The 22,851-nt window shown below is 47.8% G+C and overlaps 1 protein-coding gene and 1 pseudogene across 1 annotated transcript; both read left to right on the forward strand.

Moving 5' to 3' along the window:
- The window catches only part of LOC124019830, a 109,450-nt pseudogene extending 99,561 nt beyond the window's left edge, over nucleotides 1-9,889 (forward strand).
- A 10,289-nt stretch (nucleotides 9,890-20,178) lies between these two features.
- On the forward strand, nucleotides 20,179-22,382 carry LOC124019832 (relaxin-3 receptor 1-like). Its single transcript, XM_046335265.1, has one exon. The coding sequence runs from the start codon at nucleotides 20,598-20,600 to the stop codon at nucleotides 21,615-21,617; it is 1,020 nt and encodes a 339-aa protein (XP_046191221.1). The 5' UTR covers nucleotides 20,179-20,597; the 3' UTR covers nucleotides 21,618-22,382.
- The last annotated feature ends 469 nt before the right edge of the window (nucleotides 22,383-22,851 follow it).

Consider the following 22,851-nt stretch of genomic DNA (forward strand, 5'->3'; position numbering starts at 1 on the left):
TCTCTCTTTCTCTGTGCTGTGTGTGCAGAGTGTTGAACCTGCACCACCAGGTGTCCCCAGTGAGCCGGACCCCCAGCATGCCGTCTGTGGACACCAGCTACATCCCCCCTGTACCTCCCCTCATCCAGGACTACCGTCCCTACTACCACGCCCCAAACCAGCTCACAGGTAACACACTACCACACCCCAACCCAGCTCACAGGTAGCACACTACCACGCCCCAACCCAGCTCACAGGTAGCACACTACCACGCCCCAACCCAGCTAATAATATAATAATATATGCCATTTAGCAGACGCTTTTATCCAAAGCGACTTACAGTCATGTGTGCATACATTCTACGTATGGGTGGTCCCGGGGATCGAACCCACTACCCTGGCGTTACAAGCGCCATGCTCTACCAACTGAGCTACAGAAGGACCACAGCTCACAGGTAGCACACTACCACACCCCAACCCAGCTCACAGGTAGCACACTACCACGCCCCAACCCAGCTCACAGGTAGCACACTACCACACCCCAACCCAGCTCACAGGTAGCACACTACCACACCCCAACCCAGCTCACAGGTAGCACACTACCACGCCCCAACCCAGCTCACAGGTAGCACACTACCACGCCCCAACCCAGCTCACAGGTAGCACACTACCACGCCCCAACCCAGCTCACAGGTAACACACTACCACGCCCCAACCCAGCTCACAGGTAACACACTACCACGCCCCAACCCAGCTCACAGGTAACACACTACCACGCCCCAACCCAGCTCACAGGTAACACACTACCACGCCCCAACCCAGCTCACAGGTAACACACTACCACGCCCAACCCAGCTCACAGGTAACACACTACCACGCCCCAACCCAGCTCACAGGTAACACACTACCACGCCCCAACCCAGCTCACAGGTAACACACTACCACGCCCCAACCCAGCTCACAGGTAACACACTACCACGCCCCAACCCAGCTCACAGGTAACACACTACCACGCCCCAACCCAGCTCACAGGTAACACACTACCACGCCCCAACCCAGCTCACAGGTAACACACTACCACGCCCAACCCAGCTCACAGGTAACACACTACCGTCCCTACTACCACGCCCCCAACCCGGCTCACAGGTAACACACTACCACGCCCCAAACCGGCTCACAGGTAACACACTACCACGCCCCAAACCGGCTCACAGGTAACACACTACCACGCCCCAAACCGGCTCACAGGTAACACACACACTACCACGCCCCAACCCATCTCACAGGTAACACACACACTACCACGCCCCAACCCATCTCACAGGTAACACACACACTACCACGACCCAACCCAGCTCACAGGTAACACACACACTACCGCGCCCCAACCCAGCTCACAGGTAACACACACACTACAGCGCCCCAACCGAGCTCACAGGTAACACACACACTACCACGCCCCAACCCAGCTCACAGGTAACACACACACTACCACGACCCAACCCAGCTCACAGGTAACACACACACTACCACGACCCAACCCAGCTCTCAGGTAACACACACACTACCACGCCCCAACCCAGCTCACAGGTAACACACTACCACGCCCCAAACCAGCTCACAGGTAACACACTACCACGCCCCAACCCAGCTCACAGGTAACACACTACCACGCCCCAACCCAGATCACAGGTAACACACTACCTCCCCTCATCCAGGACTACCGTCCCTACTACCACGCCCCAACCCAGCTCACAGGTAACACACTACCACACCCCAACCCAGCTCACAGGTAACACACTACCACGCCCCAAACCAGCTCACAGGTAACACACTACCACACCCCAACCCAGCTCACAGGTAACACACTACCACGCCCCAACCCAGCTCACAGGTAACACACTACCACGCCCCAACCCAGCTCACAGGTAACACACTACCACGCCCCAACCCAGCTCACAGGTAACACACTACCACGCCCCAACCCAGCTCACAGGTAACACACTACCACGCCCCAACCCAGCTCACAGGTAACACACTACCACGCCCCAACCCAGCTCACAGGTAACACACTACCACGCCCCAACCCAGCTCACAGGTAACACACTACCACGCCCCAACCCAGCTCACAGGTAACACACTACCACGCCCCAACCCAGCTCACAGGTAACACACTACCACGCCCCAACCCAGCTCACAGGTAACACACTACCACGCCCCAACCCAGCTCACAGGTAACACACTACCACGCCCCAACCCAGCTCACAGGTAACACACTACCACGCCCCAACCCAGCTCACAGGTAACACACTACCACGCCCCAACCCAGCTCACAGGTAACACACTACCACGCCCCAACCCAGCTCACAGGTAACACACTACCACGCCCCAACTCAGCTCACAGGTAACACACACACTACCACGCCCCAACCCAGCTCACAGGTAACACACACACTACCACGACCCAACCCAGCTCACAGGTAACACACTACCACGCCCCAACCCAGCTCACAGGTAACACACTACCGTCCCTACTACCACGACCCAACCCAGCTCACAGGTAACACACTACCACGCCCCAACCCAGCTCACAGGTAGCACACTACCACGCCCCAACCCAGCTCACAGGTAGCACACTACCACGCCCCAACTCAGCTCACGGGTAACACACTACCACGCCCCAACCCAGCTCACAGGTAGCACACTACCACGCCCCAACTCAGCTCACAGGTAGCACACTACCACGCCCCAAACCAGCTCACAGGTAACACACTACCACGCCCCAACCCAGCTCACAGGTAACACACACACTACCACGCCCCAACTCAGCTCACAGGTAACACACACACTACCACGCCCCAAACCAGCTCACAGGTAACACACACACTACCACGCCCCAAACCAGCTCACAGGTAACACACACACTACCACGCCCCAACCCAGCTCACAGGTAACACACACACTACCACGCCCCAACCCAGCTCACAGGTAACACACTACCACGCCCCAACCCAGCTCACAGGTAACACACTACCACGACCCAACCCAGCTCACAGGTAACACACTACCACGACCCAAACCAGCTCACAGGTAACACACTACCGTCCCTACTACCACGACCCAACCCAGCTCACAGGTAACACACTACCGTCCCTACTACCACGACCCAACCCAGCTCACAGGTAACACACTAGCACGCCCCAACCCAGCTCACAGGTAACACACACACTACCACGCCCCAAACCAGCTCACAGGTAACACACACACTACCACGCCCCAAACCAGCTCACAGGTAACACACACACTACCACGACCCAACCCAGCTCACAGGTAGCACACTACCACGCCCCAACCCAGCTCACAGGTAACACACTACTGTCCCTACTACCACGACCCAACCCAGCTCACAGGTAGCACACACACTACCACGACCCAACCCAGCTCACCTGGTAACACACTACCACGCCCCAACCCAGCTCACAGGTAACACACTACCACGCCCCAACCCAGCTCACAGGTAACACACTACCACGCCCCAACCCAGCTCACAGGTAACACACTACCACGCCCCAACCCAGCTCACAGGTAACACACTACCACGCCCCAACCCAGCTCACAGGTAACACACTACCACGCCCCAACCCAGCTCACAGGTAACACACTACCGTCCCTACTACCACGCCCCAACCCGGCTCACAGGTAACACACTACCACGCCCCAAACCAGCTCACAGGTAACACACTACCACGCCCCAACCCGGCTCACAGGTAACACACTACCACGCCCCAAACCGGCTCACAGGTAACACACTACCACGCCCCAAACCGGCTCACAGGTAACACACTACCACGCCCCAAACCGGCTCACAGGTAACACACACACTACCACGCCCCAAACCGGCTCACAGGTAACACACACACTACCACGCCCCAAACCAGCTCACAGGTAACACACACACTACCACGCCCCAACCCATCTCACAGGTAACACACACACTACCACGCCCCAACCCATCTCACAGGTAACACACACACTACCACGACCCAACCCAGCTCACAGGTAACACACACACTACCGCGCCCCAACCCAGCTCACAGGTAACACACACACTACCGCGCCCCAAACCAGCTCACAGGTAACACACACACTACAGCGCCCCAACCGAGCTCACAGGTAACACACACACTACCACGCCCCAACCCAGCTCACAGGTAACACACTGTAACGGTTTTGACTTGAGGTTATTATTTATAGGGGTGCCAGGTAGGTTGTGCCTACCAGAGAAAACATTGGTTTCTCCTTTTAGTTTGGGTGGGAATGAGTCCCATCTGGTCCGTCAAGTCTACACCAATACAAAGGACTTATGTAAAAGTCAGGATGGAAATAAACTTTTCATAAACCCTTAAAACATTGGAAAGAACTTCAAAAACAACTATACTCTTTTGCGTGGGTTGTATTAACAACATCAATGATTACACACACATATAATAATATAACACAATGAGTTCTGGTTCCTCCAGAAATGTCCTGTACCTCGTGCCTAAAAAGAGTCCTGCCCGGTAGAGTTCAGGGAACTCAAGTGACTTCTGTCACGCAATGTTTGTCCGTTCATTCCGTGTAGCATAAACCCAGTATTAATCATACCATCAATAGAACAATAAGTTTACCACAGAACTTTAAAGCGTATCACTCTTAATAAGTCCTCAACTACAACTAACTACATAAATCACAGTATACATCACATCAAAACAAATGAAATACCGTATACAAAAAGGTGGTAGTCAGTCGGTCAGTCAGACAATCCAATCCGCCAATAGATCTCCCGCGGAGAAAGGCCACGAAGAACAGAGAGGTGTAGTCCAGGGACGCAAAGAGTGGATCCGATCCTGGGTAAACTCTATTAGGCTACAAAACACACGTTTAACGGCAACAAAACAACGGAATAGAGAAGCTTCGGGAACTGAGGGTTGAACACATCCTCAGTCACGTCTCCATCACAAAACCCCCACTTTTGCGCAGCTGATACTGGCTATTTAATTGGGAATTAAAGGGAAAGCGCCCTATTGGAAGGAGCTGCACTGAGACGGTTCAGAAAAATTCAGGGCCGTCACAACACACACTACCACGACCCAACCCAGCTCACAGGTAACACACACACTACCACGACCCAACCCAGCTCTCAGGTAACACACACACTACCACGCCCCAACCCAGCTCACAGGTAACACACTACCACGCCCCAAACCAGCTCACAGGTAACACACTACCACGCCCCAACCCAGCTCACAGGTAACACACTACCACGCCCCAACCCAGCTCACAGGTAACACACTACCTCCCCTCATCCAGGACTACCGTCCCTACTACCACGCCCCAACCCAGCTCACAGGTAACACACTACCACACCCCAACCCAGCTCACAGGTAACACACTACCACACCCCAAACCAGCTCACAGGTAACACACTACCACACCCCAACCCAGCTCACAGGTAACACACTACCACGCCCCAACCCAGCTCACAGGTAACACACTACCACGCCCCAACCCAGCTCACAGGTAACACACTACTACGCCCCAACCCAGCTCACAGGTAACACACTACCACGCCCCAACCCAGCTCACAGGTAACACACTACCACGCCCCAACCCAGCTCACAGGTAACACACTACCACGCCCCAACCAGCTCACAGGTAACACACTACCACGCCCCAACCCAGCTCACAGGTAACACACTACCACGCCCCAACCCAGCTCACAGGTAACACACTACCACGCCCCAACCCAGCTCACAGGTAACACACTACCACGCCCCAACCCAGCTCACAGGTAACACACTACCACGCCCCAACCCAGCTCACAGGTAACACACTACCACGCCCCAACCCAGCTCACAGGTAACACACCCAACCCAGCTCACAGGTAACACACTACCACCCCAACCCAGCTCACAGGTAACACACTACCACGCCCCAACCCAGCTCACAGGTAACACACTACCACGCCCCAACTCAGCTCACAGGTAACACACACACTACCACGCCCCAACCCAGCTCACAGGTAACACACACACTACCACGACCCAACCCAGCTCACAGGTAACACACTACCACGCCCCAACCCAGCTCACAGGTAACACACTACCGTCCATACTACCACGACCCAACCCAGCTCACAGGTAACACACTACCACACCCCAACCCAGCTCACAGGTAGCACACTACCACGCCCCAACCCAGCTCACAGGTAGCACACTACCACGCCCCAACCCAGCTCACAGGTAGCACACTACCACGCCCCAACTCAGCTCACAGGTAACACACTACCACGCCCCAACCCAGCTCACAGGTAGCACACTACCACGCCCCAACTCAGCTCACAGGTAGCACACTACCACGCCCCAACCCAGCTCACAGGTAGCACACTACCACGCCCCAAACCAGCTCACAGGTAACACACTACCACGCCCCAACTCAGCTCACAGGTAGCACACTACCACGCCCCAACTTAGCTCACAGGTAGCACACTACCACGCCCCAACCCAGCTCACAGGTAGCACACTACCACGCCCCAACTCAGCTCACAGGTAGCACACTACCACGCCCCAACCCAGCTCACAGGTAGCACACTACCACGCCCCAAACCAGCTCACAGGTAACACACTACCACGCCCCAACCCAGCTCACAGGTAACACACACACTACCACGCCCCAACTCAGCTCACAGGTAACACACTACCACGCCCCAACCCAGCTCACAGGTAACACACACACTACCACGCCCCAAACCAGCTCACAGGTAACACACACACTACCACGCCCCAAACCAGCTCACAGGTAACACACACACTACCACGCCCCAACCCAGCTCACAGGTAACACACACACTACCACGCCCCAACCCAGCTCACAGGTAACACACTACCACGCCCCAACCCAGCTCACAGGTAACACACTACCACGACCCAACCCAGCTCACAGGTAACACACTACCACGACCCAAACCAGCTCACAGGTAACACACTACCGTCCCTACTACCACGACCCAACCCAGCTCACAGGTAACACACTAGCACGCCCCAACCCAGCTCACAGGTAACACACTACCGTCCCTACAACCACGACCCAACCCAGCTCACAGGTAACACACTAGCACGCCCCAACCCAGCTCACAGGTAACACACACACTACCACGCCCCAAACCAGCTCACAGGTAACACACACACTACCACGCCCCAAACCAGCTCACAGGTAACACACACACTACCACGCCCCAACCCAGCTCACAGGTAACACACACACTACCACGACCCAACCCAGCTCACAGGTAGCACACTACCACGCCCCAACCCAGCTCACAGGTAACACACTACTGTCCCTACTACCACGACCCAACCCAGCTCACAGGTAGCACACACACTACCACGACCCAACCCAGCTCACAGGTAGCACACACACTACCACGACCCAACCCAGCTCACCTGGTAACACACTACCACGCCCCAACCCAGCTCACAGGTAACACACTGCCGTCCCTACTACCACGCCCCAACCCAGCTCACAGGTAACACGCTACCACGCCCCAACCCAGCTCACAGGTAACACACTACCACGCCCCAACCCAGCTCACAGGTAACACGCTACCACGCCCCAACCCAGCTCACAGGTAACACACTACCACGCCCCAACCCAGCTCACAGGTAACACACTACCACGCCCCAAACCAGCTCACAGGTAACACACACACACTTACCGTCCATACTACCACGCCCCAACACAGCTCACAGGTAACACACTACCACGCCCCAAACCAGCTCACAGGTAACACACTACCACGCCCCAACCCAGCTCACAGCTAACAACCACACACACACACACACAACCATAAATACACAACCACACACATTACCACACACACAACCACAAATACACAACCACACACACACAACCACAAATACACAACCACACACACACACAACCACAAATACACAACCACACACACACACAACCACAAATAAACAACCACGCAACAACCACGCACACACAACCACGCACACACAACCACAAATACACAACCACAAATACACAACCACACACACACACAACCACAAATACACAACCACACACACACACAACCACAAATACACAACCACACACACACTAAACCACAAATACACAACCACACACACACACAACCACAAATACAAACCACACACACACACAACCACACCCATACAACCACTAATACACTACCACACACACAACCACAAATACACAACCACGCACATACAACCACAAATACACAACCACACACATACACAACCACACACACACATACATAACCACACACACACCAACCTAGTACAACACACTGCCTCGACACATTTCTTCAGGAGTCTCCTCAGGGTCTGTGGAGACCAGTATGTCCCTGTATACAGTAAACACTAACTTCAGTCAGTTGAACCTGTACTGATCATGTGGTTCATTGTGAATCAAATGAATGACCGTATGTTGTGTTTGGTTCATTGTTTTATTCACAGATCTGAATTTCTTCTCCTTTCTACAAGGGGACAATCATCAGGTATGTTTTAGATGGAACCCCCCCCCCTGTAGGCCTCCTGAGGTCAACACTATAGCCTCTAAAGATGTCCCCAGAACTTGGGTTTGGTAACACGATAAATATAAGTGAATGTACCTGTTTGTCCTCCTCTGAAGCATTACAACATGGTGATGGCCGCCGCCGCCGCCGCCTCGGCCTCGGACGACCACGAGCTCCTCCTCAACCACTTCCGTCCCTACACCACCTCCTCCTCGTCCTCCTCCCAGCTGTTCCTGGACCAATCTGGGGCGCCCTCCTCTGGCTCGCTGGCGCCCGTCAACGGTGGTGATGGTGGAGGAAACAGCAGCGGTGGCAGCAGCAGTAGCCTAGTGTCCTCTAGCAGTCTGAGAGACACTCACAGCACACACTCCACACACTCTCACACACACCCCACGCACTCACACACACACTCACACACACACCCCGGCGTAGGAGGTCGGTCCAGTGCTGATGTGGCGGCCGCAGCCCTCTACGGGGCCGTCCCCGACGTGATCTCACTAGACTGACGATTTTGTTTTCGGCGACTAGCGACTGACTCCGAAACAGAGGGTTTGTTGGTTGTTTAATGGAGGATGCAGTCATGACTACTAAACTGACGCAGAAACAGTTTAACGGTCCCACCCAGTCTACAGCTCTGGTTTTGAGTTGTGTCGTTAAGGCTGACTCCAGAACAGTGGAATACCTGTCTGTGGCAGAGCCGGTCCCGAGGAGTCGTTTGACTGGGCTGACCCAGGAACAGTTATAAAGTCACACCCCACAGATGGATGGGATTGGCACCTAGTGTTGCTAGACTGAGTCCAGAACAGTTACCGGTTGGTAGCTGGCTCCCTGACATCATTCCACTAGACTGACCCCAGAACAGTTACCGGTTGGTAGCTGGCTCCATGACGACATTCCACTGGACTGACTCCAGAACAGTTACCGGTTGGTAGCTGGCTCCATGACGACATTCCACTGGACTGACTCCAGAACAGTTACCGGTTGGTAGCTGGCTCCCTGACGACATTCCACTAGACTGATATCAGAGAGGTCTATGGGTTTCACCTCTGAAGTCGACAGACTGGACCTAGATCAGCTCCCTGCCGGTACCTACCAGAAACGCTAGCCGTACAAAAACGGAGGAAGGCTTTTTTTTTTGTACGAAAAGAGTAACGCTGTGTACAGAGAACAAAAAGTATATTTTCTCTTTTTACTTTTGTATATTAATTAATTGAAGAGTTTTCCTGTCCCGTAAGTATCTTCAGTTGCTATTTTGAAGTGGAGACTGAAGATGTACATACGTTTCCCCTCGATAAAATGAACTTTAATATCTCATTACTTTTCTTTGGTTTTTATCCAGTTAGATCTGATGGGGATTTTCCTCACACATTCATGGCATTACCTCTTGACATTTTCAACTTATCGATCTCTCTACTCTTCATTTCCTCACACATTCATGGCATTACCTCTTGACATTTTCAACTTATCGATCTCTCTCTACTCTTCATTTCCTCACACATTCATGGCATTACCTCTTGACATTTTCAACTTATCGATCTCTCTCTACTCTTCATTTCCTCACACATTCATGGAATTACCTCTTGACATTTTCAACTTATCGATCTCTCTCTACTCTTCATTTCCTCACACATTCATGGCATTACCTCTGACATTTTCAACTTACACTCTTCATTTCCAACTTATGGCATTACCTCTTGACATTTTCAACTTATATCTCTTCATTTCCTCACACATTCATGGCATTACCTCTTGACATTTTCAACTTATCGATCTCTCTCTACTCTTCATTTCCTCACACATTCATGGAATTACCTCTTGACATTTTCAACTTATCGATCTCTCTCTACTCTTCATTTCCTCACACATTCATGGCATTACCTCTTGACATTTTCAACTTATCGATCTCTCTACTCTTCATTTCCTCACACATTCATGGCATTACCTCTTGACATTTTCAACTTATCGATCTCTCTCTACTCTTCATTTCCTCACACATTCATGGCATTACCTCTTGACATTTTCAACTTATTGATCTCTCTACTCTTCATTTCCTCACACATTCATGGAATTACCTCTTGACATTTTCAACTTATCGATCTCTCTACTCTTCATTTCCTCACACATTCATGGAATTACCTCTTGACATTTTCAACTTATTGATCTCTCTACTCTTCATTTCCTCATTACCTCTTGACATTTTCAACTTATTGATCTCTCTCTACTCTTCATTTCCTCACACATTCATGGAATTACCTCTTGACATTTTCAACTTATCGATCTCTCTACTCTTCATTTCCTCACACATTCATGGCATTACCTCTTGACATTTTCAACTCTTCATTTCCTCACACATTCATGGCATTACCTCTGACATTTTCAACTTATTGATCTCTCTCTCTTCATTTCCTCACACATTCATGGCATTACCTCTTGACATTTTCAACTTATCGATCTCTCTCTACTCTTCATTTCCTCATGGAATTACCTCTTGACACACATTCTTGGATCTCTCTCTACTCTTCATTTTACACATTCATGGCATTACCTCTTGACATTTTCAACTTATCGATCTCTCTACTCTTCATTTCCTCACACATTCATGGCATTACCTCTTGACATTTTCAACTTATCGATCTCTCTCTACTCTTCATTTCCTCACACATTCATGGCATTACCTCTTGACATTTTCAACTTATCGATCTCTCTCTACTCTTCATTTCCTCACACATTCATGGCATTACCTCTTGACATTTTCAACTTATTGATCTCTCTCTACTCTTCATTTCCTCACACATTCATGGAATTACCTCTTGACATTTTCAACTTATCGATCTCTCTCTACTCTTCATTTCCTCACACATTCATGGCATTACCTCTTGACATTTTCAACTTATCGATCTCTCTACTCTTCATTTCCTCACACATTCATGGCATTACCTCTTGACATTTTCAACTTATCGATCTCTCTACTCTTCATTTCCTCACACATTCATGGCATTACCTCTTGACATTTTCAACTTATCGATCTCTCTACTCTTCATTTCCTCACACATTCATGGCATTACCTCTTGACATTTTCAACTTATCGATCTCTACTCTTCATTTCCTCACACATTCATGGAATTACCTCTTGACATTTTCAACTTATTTCTACTCTTCATTTCCTCACACATTCATGGAATTACCTCTTGACATTTTCAACTTATCGATCTCTCTACTCTTCATTTCCTCACACATTCATGGAATTACCTCTTGACATTTTCAACTTATCGATCTCTCTACTCTTCATTTCCTCACACATTCATGGCATTACCTCTTGACATTTTCAACTTATCGATCTCTCTACTCTTCATTTCCTCACACATTCATGGCATTACCTCTTCATTTTCATCTCTCACTCTTCATTTTCACACATTCATGGAATTACCTCTTGACATTTTCAACTTATCGATCTCTCTTACTCTTCATTTTTGAAATCACATGAATTTGTTTCCAAGACAATACCTCTTGACATTTTCCTGGTTGACTTGTTTGTTACTGTATAATTTGTTTTGGTATTCTACTGTATAATTTGTTTTGGTATTCTGCGTTCTAAGTTATATGTAAGATATATGAATAAGTCTCTCTGGATAAGTGGATCTGCTAAATGACGTAAACATGCATTCCCTAAGGACTTCAGGTTGATGCTGTCGGGAATGTATAGCTGGGTGGGTGATATTAGACATTTCTGATTTTCGTCTCTGTTAAAGGGCCAGTGCCATCAGAATTCTGTTTCCAGGTGTTTTTATCATAGTGCCCAACGTCTGATGAAACTAACATGGTAAAAGTGTGAGAAAAAAAACGTAAATCTGTTTTATTTCCTGATAGTTGCTGGATGAAAATAATCTACACAGGACCTTGTAATCAGCAGGTTTGTTTGGGCGGGAATTTCGGCTTAACATGGTGACATCACCATGTGGTAAATTGGTTGCTAGACCAATAGCAAAGAGACTTCCAAACCTCTCTGCCAATAACAGCTCGTGTTCAGTTTCCCCCCCTTCCCACTCAGACCACTCCTGGACCAGTCTCGGCTAAATTCTTGCTTTAGAGCGGGTTTTTTTCTTCCTAAAAAGCCATTTTTGCTCCACCCCGTAGAGGTGGAGGGGAGTACCCCGTAGAGGTGGAGGGGAGTACCCCGTAGAGGTGGAGGGGAGTACCCCGTAGAGGTGGAGGGGAGTACCCCGTAGAGGTGGAGGGGAGTACCCCGTAGAGGTGGAGGGGAGTACCCCGTAGAGGTGGAGGGGTGGAGGTGGGGAGTACCCCGTAGAGGTGGAGGGAAGTACCCCCGTAGAGGTGGAGGGAAGTACCCCCGTAGAGGTGGAGGGAAGTACCCCCGTAGAGGTGGAGGGAAGTACCCCCGTAGAGGTGGAGGGAAGTACCCCCGTAGAGGTGGAGGGAAGTACCCCCGTAGAGGTGGAGGGAAGTACCCCCGTAGAGGTGGAGGGAAGTACCCCGTAGAGGTGGAGGGAAGTACCCCCGTAGAGGTGGAGGGAAGTACCCCCGTAGAGGTGGAGGGAAGTACCCCCGTAGAGGTGGAGGGAAGTACCCCCGTAGAGGTGGAGGGAAGTACCCCCGTAGAGGTGGAGGGAAGTACCCCCGTAGAGGTGGAGGGAATTACCCCCGTAGAGGTGGAGGGGAGTAACCCCGTAGAGGTGGAGTGGAGTAACCCGTAAAGATAAAGACAGACATATCTACTGTGTTATAAATGCTATGGGGATATTGCTAATATGAGAGGCAGTTTCCATCCAACTCAACTGTGGGCAAAAGTTTTGAGAATGACACACATATTCATTTTCACAAAGTCTGCTGCCTCGGTTTGTCTGATGGCAATTTGCATATACTCCAGAATGTTATGAAGAGTGATCAGATGAATTGCAATTAATTGCAAAGTCCCTCTTTGCCATGCAAATGAACTGAATCCCCAAAAAAACATTTCCGCTGCATTTCAGCCCTGCCACAAAAGGACCAGCTGACATCATGTCAGTGATTCTCTCGTTAACACAGGTGTGAGTGTTGACAAGGACAAGGCTGGAGATCACTCTGTCATGCTGATTGAGTTTGAATAACAGACTGGAAACTTCAAAAAGAGGGTGGTGCTTGGAATCATTGTTCTTCCTCTGTCAATCATGGTTACCTGCAAGGAAACACGTGCCGTCATCATTGCTTTGCACAAAAAGGGCTTCACAGGCAAAGATATTGCTGCCAGTAAGATTGCACCTAAATCAACCATTTATCAGATCATCTAGAACTTCAAGGAGAGCGGTTCAATTGTTGTGAAGAAGGCTTCAGGGAGCACAAGAAAGTCCAGCAAGCACCAGGACTGTCTCCTAAAGTTGATTCAGCTGCGGGATCGGGGCACCACCAGTACAGAGCTTGCTCAGGAATGGCAGCAGGCAGGTGTGAGTGCATCTGCACGCACAGTGAGGTGAAGACTTTTGGAGGATGGTCTGGTGTCAAGAAGGGCAGCAAAGAAGCCACTTTTCTCCAGGAAAAACATCAGGGACAGACTGATATTCTGCAAAGGGAACAGGTATTGGACTACTGAGGACTGGGGTAAAGTAATTTTCTCTGATGAATCCCCTTTCCGATTGTTTGGGGCATCTGGAAAAAAGCTTGTCCGGAAAAGAAGAGGTGAGCGCTACCATCAGTCCTGTGTCATGCCAACAGTAAAGCATCCTGAGACCATTCATGTGTGGGGTTGCTTCTCAGCCAAGGGAGTGGGCTCACTCACAATTTTGCCTAAGAAAACAGCCATGAATAAAGAATGGTACCAGCACATCCTCCGAGAGCAACTTCTCCCAGCCATCCAGGAACCGTTTGGTTACGAACAATGCCTTTTCCAGCATGATGGAGCACCTTGCCATAAGGAAAAAGTGATAACTAAGTGGCTCGGGGAACAAAACATTAATATTTTGTGTCCATGGCCAGGAAACTCCCCAGACCTTAATCCCATTGAGAACTTGTGGTCAATCCTCAAGAGGCGGGTGGACAAACAAAACCCACAAATTCTGACAAACTCCAAGCATTAATTATGCAAGACTGGGCTGCCATCAGTCAGGATGTGGCCCAGAAGTTAATTGACAGCATTCCATCAGTCAGGATGTGGCCCAGAAGTTAATTGACAGCATTCCATCAGTCAGGATGTGGCCCAGAAGTTAATTGACAGCATTCCATGTAATTGTCAATAAAAGCCTTTGACACTCATTAAATGCTTGTAATTATACTTCAGTATCCATAGTAACATCTGACAAAAATATCTGAAGACACTGAAGCAGCAAACTTTGTGGAAATTAATATTTGTGTCATTGTCATTGACTCAGTCAGAATGTGACATGGTGAAATGGTGCTTCGAGTGATAGACAATATAGAGACAGAATACAGACAGAGGACTTTACACAGTGAACTTGTAACGATAATAGAATGAGTGAATTACCAGTCAGGATATAAAGGTATAGAACTAAGTACAGACTCAACAGTCACAGCTGGTTAAATATACAGGAGACTCTATAGTCATTGGAAGTCAACAGCTGCCATGTAAAGCTCTTTCAGAAGACATTAGAGAATGTGTCAGGATCAAAACAATGACAGCAATGTTTGTCACCTTTTCCTGCTGAATCAGTTTTCTGCCAACATAGACAATATGAAAGTAAAATACAGGGTTTGTTCAGGCTACTGTACTGAATTTTAAAACTTTCCAAAAAAATCACTGCTTTAGTGATAGTCACAATCATCACAGTCACCTACAGTCAAAAACAGATGCTTTTTAGGGAGAGAGTGGGAGAGCGAGGGGGAGGGGAGAGGGGGAGAGGGAGAGGGAGAGAGAGAGAGGGGGAGAGAGGGGGAGAGAGAGAGAGAATTCTGCGGAGTGTCTTTGTAGGCAGGCTTTTCTGCAGTGTCATTCTCTCAAGGTGTTTGTGCTTCAGTCCTCTTCTCTTCCACAGCTCTTCACTTCAAGCCTAATTAGCTTTCCCCTCTTGAGATAGATAATCGCTTGCGACAGCTTCCCCAATCACTCTCCATCTAGTATCCTGAACCAGCGCAAGTAACAGGTCAACTTTGCAGCCAGTCGATATGGAGACCTTCCTGCCCCCCCCCTTCCCCTCCCACTCTCTCCTACTCTTAACTGATTGACTCTTTGATAGCATCAGACATGTTTTAAAAATGTCCTCTGTATAAACAATGTTGTGCAGTATTTTATTTATTTTGTAATATATACATATATATAAATCGGATCTATTTTTACACCTGTTTGATTTTCATGGATGTGTGTCTGTGTGTGTGTGAGGACAGAGTTTGGGAAGCGCTGGTTTAGGTAACCCTAGTTTAGGGTAGACCAACAAAGTGAGATTAAGATTTGAGGTTAGGAGTTGTGACCCAATCAGAAATGTCTTTATTTATTCAGATGATTGAGTTTATTTTTGTTTGAGATTTGTTGTTGATGTCATTGCTCTAGATCTCTGTGATCTCTTTTTGTCTGTTTTTAAGAGAAGGTGAGAGCAGACATCATAGAATGTGTTCCCGTTTCAAATGCTATGTGTAGCCTAACATGGGCATGGAATGGCCTTATTGTGAAGTCCTCTCCCACTCTCCCCCCATTGGTAATATTATGATGTCCGTATCACCCCCCCACATCCCCAATCCCATGTGTTTCAACAGTGTCAGTTCCTCCAGTGTTAGTTTGTGTTTTTGCGTCATCCAAAAACATGAGATGAAATTCATTTATATATTTTCAGAAAGAAAAGCTGTACAATAAATTGGACTTTAACCTAAGAAAAAAGGGACCAATTCACTAAATGAATTTCAGGAGCGGATAAGTTGCCAGCTGCCCTCACTGCCTTAACCCCCAGGTTCTGCTTCCACATTTACAAACAGAATGAAACGGCTTTTCAAGGAACATGGAACGTTGTACAGTAGACCGATGTCAGTTTGTAGAGAGTACTAGGTGAAAACAGAATATTTATTACTTGCGTTGGAAGAAATTGTTTACTTATTGAATGTTTTCTGTCTAATGTATAGGAGTTTAGATGTAATAAAAATCATTTTTGTTAACTATGGGTTTTATCTTCATTTTAGTTCACAAACAAATAGATTGAAGGCATGGGATCATCCATATTTTCTTCCTTGTCTCTAGTCACGATTTTATGTGTACCATATATTAGCTTGTCAAAATCGAATCTGATCTGTGGCGTTTTTAACCTCTTTGTCAGGAACATATACATACAGTATTAAATACTCATGTGGAATGGTAACATGTTTCATTTCCACTGCCAATAAGTGGCTTACAAAATACATGAATATACAATAGTGTATGTTATTACCACAACCATACACTGGGTGGCAGTAGACACTCATTTAGCAGTCCGCGTTAGACGAGGCAGAGTCTAAATCAAATTGTATTGGTCACACACATATTTAGCAGATGTTATTGCAGGTGTAGAGAAATGCTTGTGTTCCTAGCTCCAACAGTACACAACACTCTTGGGTACAACTAGTCACTAGTGTAGCAACGCCTTAAAGTATTGGGATGCAATGACAAGAAGTTACATTATTCTATTCTAGAAGTTACATTATTTCTATTCTAGAAGTTACATTATTCTATTCTAGAAGTTACATTATTCTATTCTAGAAGTTACATTATGAGATGGAAATACTTCACCACATATTAGTGAACAGATTTAAAAGGATCATATTCATTATGGAATCCAACAGCTTATAGCAGCATGCAGGGAAACATCATAACTATGCACACTACTCAGTCTAGGAGGAGCCATGTGTGGGAAGGCTTGTCGTCAAAACATGGAGATTCTAGAACTGCATTGGCAATATTTTGGTATTGTTGAAAGCTTCTGAAGGTCATTGTTGCCCTCCTGCTTGCTTCTCTGGCTCAGTTGCCTCAGTTTAATTAAAGTTACTCAGTTATTGATTGACAAGTTGTTGAACTAGTATATACTTGTATTTGTGGTGAGTTCTATGATCTCTGATGATAAATCCATTGATTTATCTTTAAAGTGACGATGGAAATTCCCCTAATTTGAGATTTATTGTGGTTCCAATCGAAAACCGAACCCATTCAAATGCATTGACAAAAGGTTTTCAGAAGATTCAATTATGGGGATTGGGGGAAGGGGATTGGAGTGTGGTAAAGGGATTGGAGTGTGGTAAAGGGATTGGAGTGTGGTAAAGGGATTGGAGTGTGGTAAAGGGATTAGAGTGTGGTAAAGGGATTGGTGTGAGGGAAGGGATTGGAGTGTGGTAAAGGGATTGGTGTGAGGGAAGGGATTGGTGTGAGGGAAGGGATTGGTGTGAGAGAAGGGGATTGGAGTGTGGTAAAGGGATTGGTGTGAGGGAAGGGGATTGGAGTGTGGTAAAGGGATTGGTGTGAGGGAAGGGATTGGTGTGAGGGATTGGTGTGAGGGAAGGGATTGGTGTGAGAGAAGGGGATTGGAGTGTGGTAAAGGGATTGGTGTGAAGGAAGGGATTGGTGTGAGGGAAGGGGATTGGAGTGTGGTAAAGGGATTGGAGTGAGGGAAGGGATTGGTGTGAGAGAAGGGAATTGGGGTGGGGTGGGTAGATTGGGTTGGAGTGAAGAGGAAGCTTTCCAGAGTGATTTAGAAGCAGCTGCTTCCCTTCTTCCTCTGCTTGGCTACAGATGCAATGCTGAGGCCATCACTGGTATAGAGGGCAGAGTGCTGTAGGATGGTAGATAGCATCGCCCACATGTACCATGACCTTGCTACTTTGGGTTGAAGCATCACCCACATGTACCATGACCTTGCTACTTTGGGTTGAAGCATCACCCGCATGTACCATGGCCCTGCTACTTTGGGTTGAAACATCACCCACATGTACCATGGCCCTGCTACTTTGGGTTGAAACATCACCAACATGTACCATAGCCCTGCTACTTTGGGTTGAAACATCACCCACATGTACCATGGCCTTGCTACTTTGGGTTGAAACATCACCCACATGTACCATGGCCCTGCTACTTTGGGTTGAAACATCACCAACATGTACCATAGCCCTGCTACTTTGGGTTGAAACATCACCCACATGTACCATGGCCCTGCTACTTTGGGTTGAAACATCACCCACATGTACCATGGCCCTGCTACTTTGGGTTGAAATATCACCCACATGTACCATGGCCCTGCTACTTTGGGTTGAAACATCACCCACATGTACCTGGGGTTGAATGGAGGCTTTGGAGATGGTTCCATCAACATCTATGATCTTGGACTTGACTATTGAACAGCTCCAAGTAGATGGAGATTACCTCAACTTTTCTTTCATTAAAAAAATTATATTCTTATTTTTTGTATTTTTTGTTGAAGTTTTGACTTTGAAGAGTACAATTAAGAAATACAATTAGAAATGTCTCACCTGAACTCAGGGCCTTGGTACAGCCCTGTGGGTCGGCCGTTTACCGCGGGCCGGCCGTGTCGGGGTTACCGCGGTTCGGCCGTGTCTGGTTACCGAGGGTCGGCCGTGCCGGGGTTACCGCGGGCCGGCCGTGTCGGGGTTACCGAGGGTCGGCCGTGCCGGGGTTACCGCGGGCCGGCCGTGTCGGGGTTACCGAGGGTCGGCCGTGTCGGGGTTACCGCGGGCCGGCCGTGTCGGGGTTACCGAGGGTCGGCCGTGCCGGGGTTACCGCGGGCCGGCCGTGTCGGGGTTACCGAGGGTCGGCCGTGTCGGGGTTGGCTGATGGCTGACGGATCCAGAGAGGGACATGAAGATTAAAGGATTCCAATACGTAGCATTTGGAATTCTAATAAAATGCTCATTATTTACACGCGCTCCTCACATGTGTGGGGATGAAGTCCTCAATGAATCATCAATGCTTCTAGAATATCCAGTAGGATTCGTTAATGTCTTAACACTCTGTGTCTGTAATACAGAACAAATTCAAGAAAGCGTTTTATATAGAACCTGCATGGAACTTTCTTCCATCTCATATTGCTCAAATAAACAGCACACCTGATTTAAAAAAAAACAGATAAAGCAACACTTCGCGGCACAACGCCTCTCCCCTATTTGACCTAGATAGTTTGTGTGTATTGACATGGAGGCTACGTGGTGCCTTTTTAAAATGTATGTAGTTCTGTCCTTGAGCTGTTCTTGTCTATTGATGTTCTGTATTATGTCATTCTGTGTTATGTTTCATGTTTTGTGTTGAACCCCAGGAAGAGCAACTGCTGCTTTTGCAACATCTAATGGGGATCCTAATAAAATACCCCCAAATACCAAATAGGTAGGCCTGTTAAGCAATAAATGCAGTGTTTTCGATATAAAATGCATTGTTTGGGAAATGCATAGGCCTACCGGTAAAAGCGGTCATCAACTATCAAGTTGTACTCGTAACACTGCTTGTGGGCTTCAGAGGGAAATTGACCATTTACAGTAATCAAGACAGTGTCAAGACTGTCATGTTTTTCGTTGTCCATTTTGACATGAGACACAATAATACAATCATCAAGACAACGGGGTGAGATTAAATATATGGATGTTTATAAAAAACCCACATGGTTTGGTCCCATTCCATTCACACATTTCCAGCCATACCAGTCCTTTATTTCTCGGTGACTAGCCAAATCACTATTGCCCAGAAAAACACATTTTATTCCATTATAAAAACCCATTACGCCCGGCGTAGCCTATTGGTCAATATCAAGAAAGTGATGCAAATAAGGAATATAGGATATAGCCTAATGTCAATCAAACATTGTCACAAATCCTTGTGCGTTCAGGGCGGGGCATCTAGAAGCGGTCACAATATAAATCCTGTAAGAACTGCAATTGTCAAGGCGCTTTGAGCTACGCCACCAAGACCGCTACATTGTCAATGTGTGTGATTATGCGATTATGCGATGATGGGAATGGCGCATAGCAATCGCTGCGCTCTTATAATTTCAAACTAACCTGAGGATGTATTGGGAGCAGAGTGAGCGACTCCAACCCTGATTTGAAGTTGGATAGCCTACATGAATCACTCGAATTTAATAACAGAAACGATGACTGAAGGAAACAACAGCAGTGTAGGCCTCCTGAATCGGTCCTTGACGGATCTGGACCGGTTCAGTAGCCTAGAGGACATCGACGTGACAGCGGACGGGACTCCGATTTTGAGGGTGTTCATCTGCGTCGTTTACTCGGTGGTGTGCGCTGTGGGCTTGGTGGGCAACTTACTGGTGCTGTTCTTTATCAGAGTGAAACAAGAGCGGAAAAAATCCAGAATCAACTTCTTTGTACTTAACTTGGCAGTGACGGACTTCCAGTTTGTATTGACTCTGCCGTTCTGGGCAGTGGACACCGCACTTGACTTCAGCTGGCCGTTTGGAGACGCCATGTGCAAAATCATCAGCTCCGTCACAGTTATGAACATGTACGCGAGCGTGTTCTTTCTGACTGCAATGAGCGTCACCCGATACTGGTCCGTCGCCTCCTCTCTAAAGGACCGAACTAGGCAAAAGTCCTGCTCTGCCAAATGGATTAGCGTGGTTCTTTGGGTATCCGCAACAATTGCGACAGCACCAACATCCATATTCTCAACCGTGACAAATGTAGCGGGGGAAAAACTATGTTTGCTTAAGTTCCCTGATGGACAATATTGGTTAGCAGTTTATCACCTTCAGAAAATTATATTTGCATTTGTTTTACCCATGGCCATTGTTTCAGTCAGCTACATCATGCTTTTGCGATTCATCCGCAACCGTAGTATGAAAACAAACACCAAACGGACATCACAAGTCACCAAATCTGTCACCATCGTCGTCCTCTCCTTCTTTCTTTGCTGGATGCCAAATCACGCCATCACATTCTGGGGCGTCCTTGTGAAATTGAATGCTGTGCATTGGGATAAATCTTACTACATAGTTCACACTTACGTATTCCCTGTGACAGTCTGCCTTGCGCACGCCAATAGCTGTCTAAACCCTGTAATTTATTGCCTAATGAGAGAAGAGTTTAGAAAGAAACTGAAAGATTTGTTATATGGCGGATAGTCACTTTACGCAGTGGAAGAATCGGTTGCCGTTGCCATTACGCACGCGCTCCATGTTGCATAATGTACCCTATAGGGCGCAAGACATGGGTGTACTGTAATAGGCGAATGCAGTATGTTCTGTTGGTGGGAAAAAAATCACAAAACAGGCATGGACAAGCACTAAAACAAACGGTCACAATGATACAATGATAATGGCTACCAAAATTGCGCATGAGGCAATTCTGCCTGTTATGGTTTCTCCTATCCATGTGCTGTTGTATTCCCGGTAAGTTATCATTAAACGATAGAGAAACCGCCCGGACAGTCATCATTAAACGATAGAGAAACCGCCCGGACTGTCATCATTATTAAACGATAGAGAAACCGCCCGGACTGGCATCATTAAACGATAGAGAAACCTCCCGGACTGTCATCATTAAACGATAGGGAAACCGCCCGGACTGTCATCATTAAACGACAGAAAAACCGGAAAGTCATCATTAAACGATAGAGAAACAGAGGCAGACTATATATTGTCTTTATCATTCCATCATAATTGTAGCCTTGTGGAGATAAACGTACCCATGATCCCATGTTCTCCTTCACAGCTGCATGTCTAGTCTTCATTGTGTGCAATGGCATTTGTCACAAATTACATGCAATGGGAGGGAAGTGTAAATATTATGCCTATGATAACAGATAACCATATTGCTTAAATTGTGTTCATGCAAAATAAACATCCATATATTTAATCACCTCGTTGCCTTAATGATTGCATTATTGTGTTTCATGTCAAAATGGACAACGAATTACATGACCGTCTTGACACGGATTACTGTAAATGGTCAATTTCCCTCTGAAGCCCACAAGCAGTGTTACGAGTACAACTTGATAGTTGATGACCGCTTTTACCGGTAGGCCTATGCATTTCCCAAACAATGCATTTTATATCGAAAACACTGCATTTATTGCTTAACAGGCCTACCTATTTGGTATTTGGGGGTATTTTATTAGGATCCCCATTAGATGTTGCAAAAGCAGAAGCTACTCTTCCTGGGGTTCAACACAAAACATGAAACATAACACAGAATGACATAATACAGAACATCATTAGACAAGAACAGCTCAAGGACAGAACTACATACATTTTAAAAAGGCACCACGTAGCCTCCATGTCAATACACACAAACTATTTAGGTCAAATAGGGGAGAGGTGTGGTGCTAATAGGCTACACTCATGCATCACATACTTG

This window comes from Oncorhynchus gorbuscha, unplaced genomic scaffold (genome assembly GCF_021184085.1).
Source record: "Oncorhynchus gorbuscha isolate QuinsamMale2020 ecotype Even-year unplaced genomic scaffold, OgorEven_v1.0 Un_scaffold_692, whole genome shotgun sequence".
Taxonomy (NCBI): Eukaryota; Metazoa; Chordata; class Actinopteri; order Salmoniformes; family Salmonidae; genus Oncorhynchus; species Oncorhynchus gorbuscha.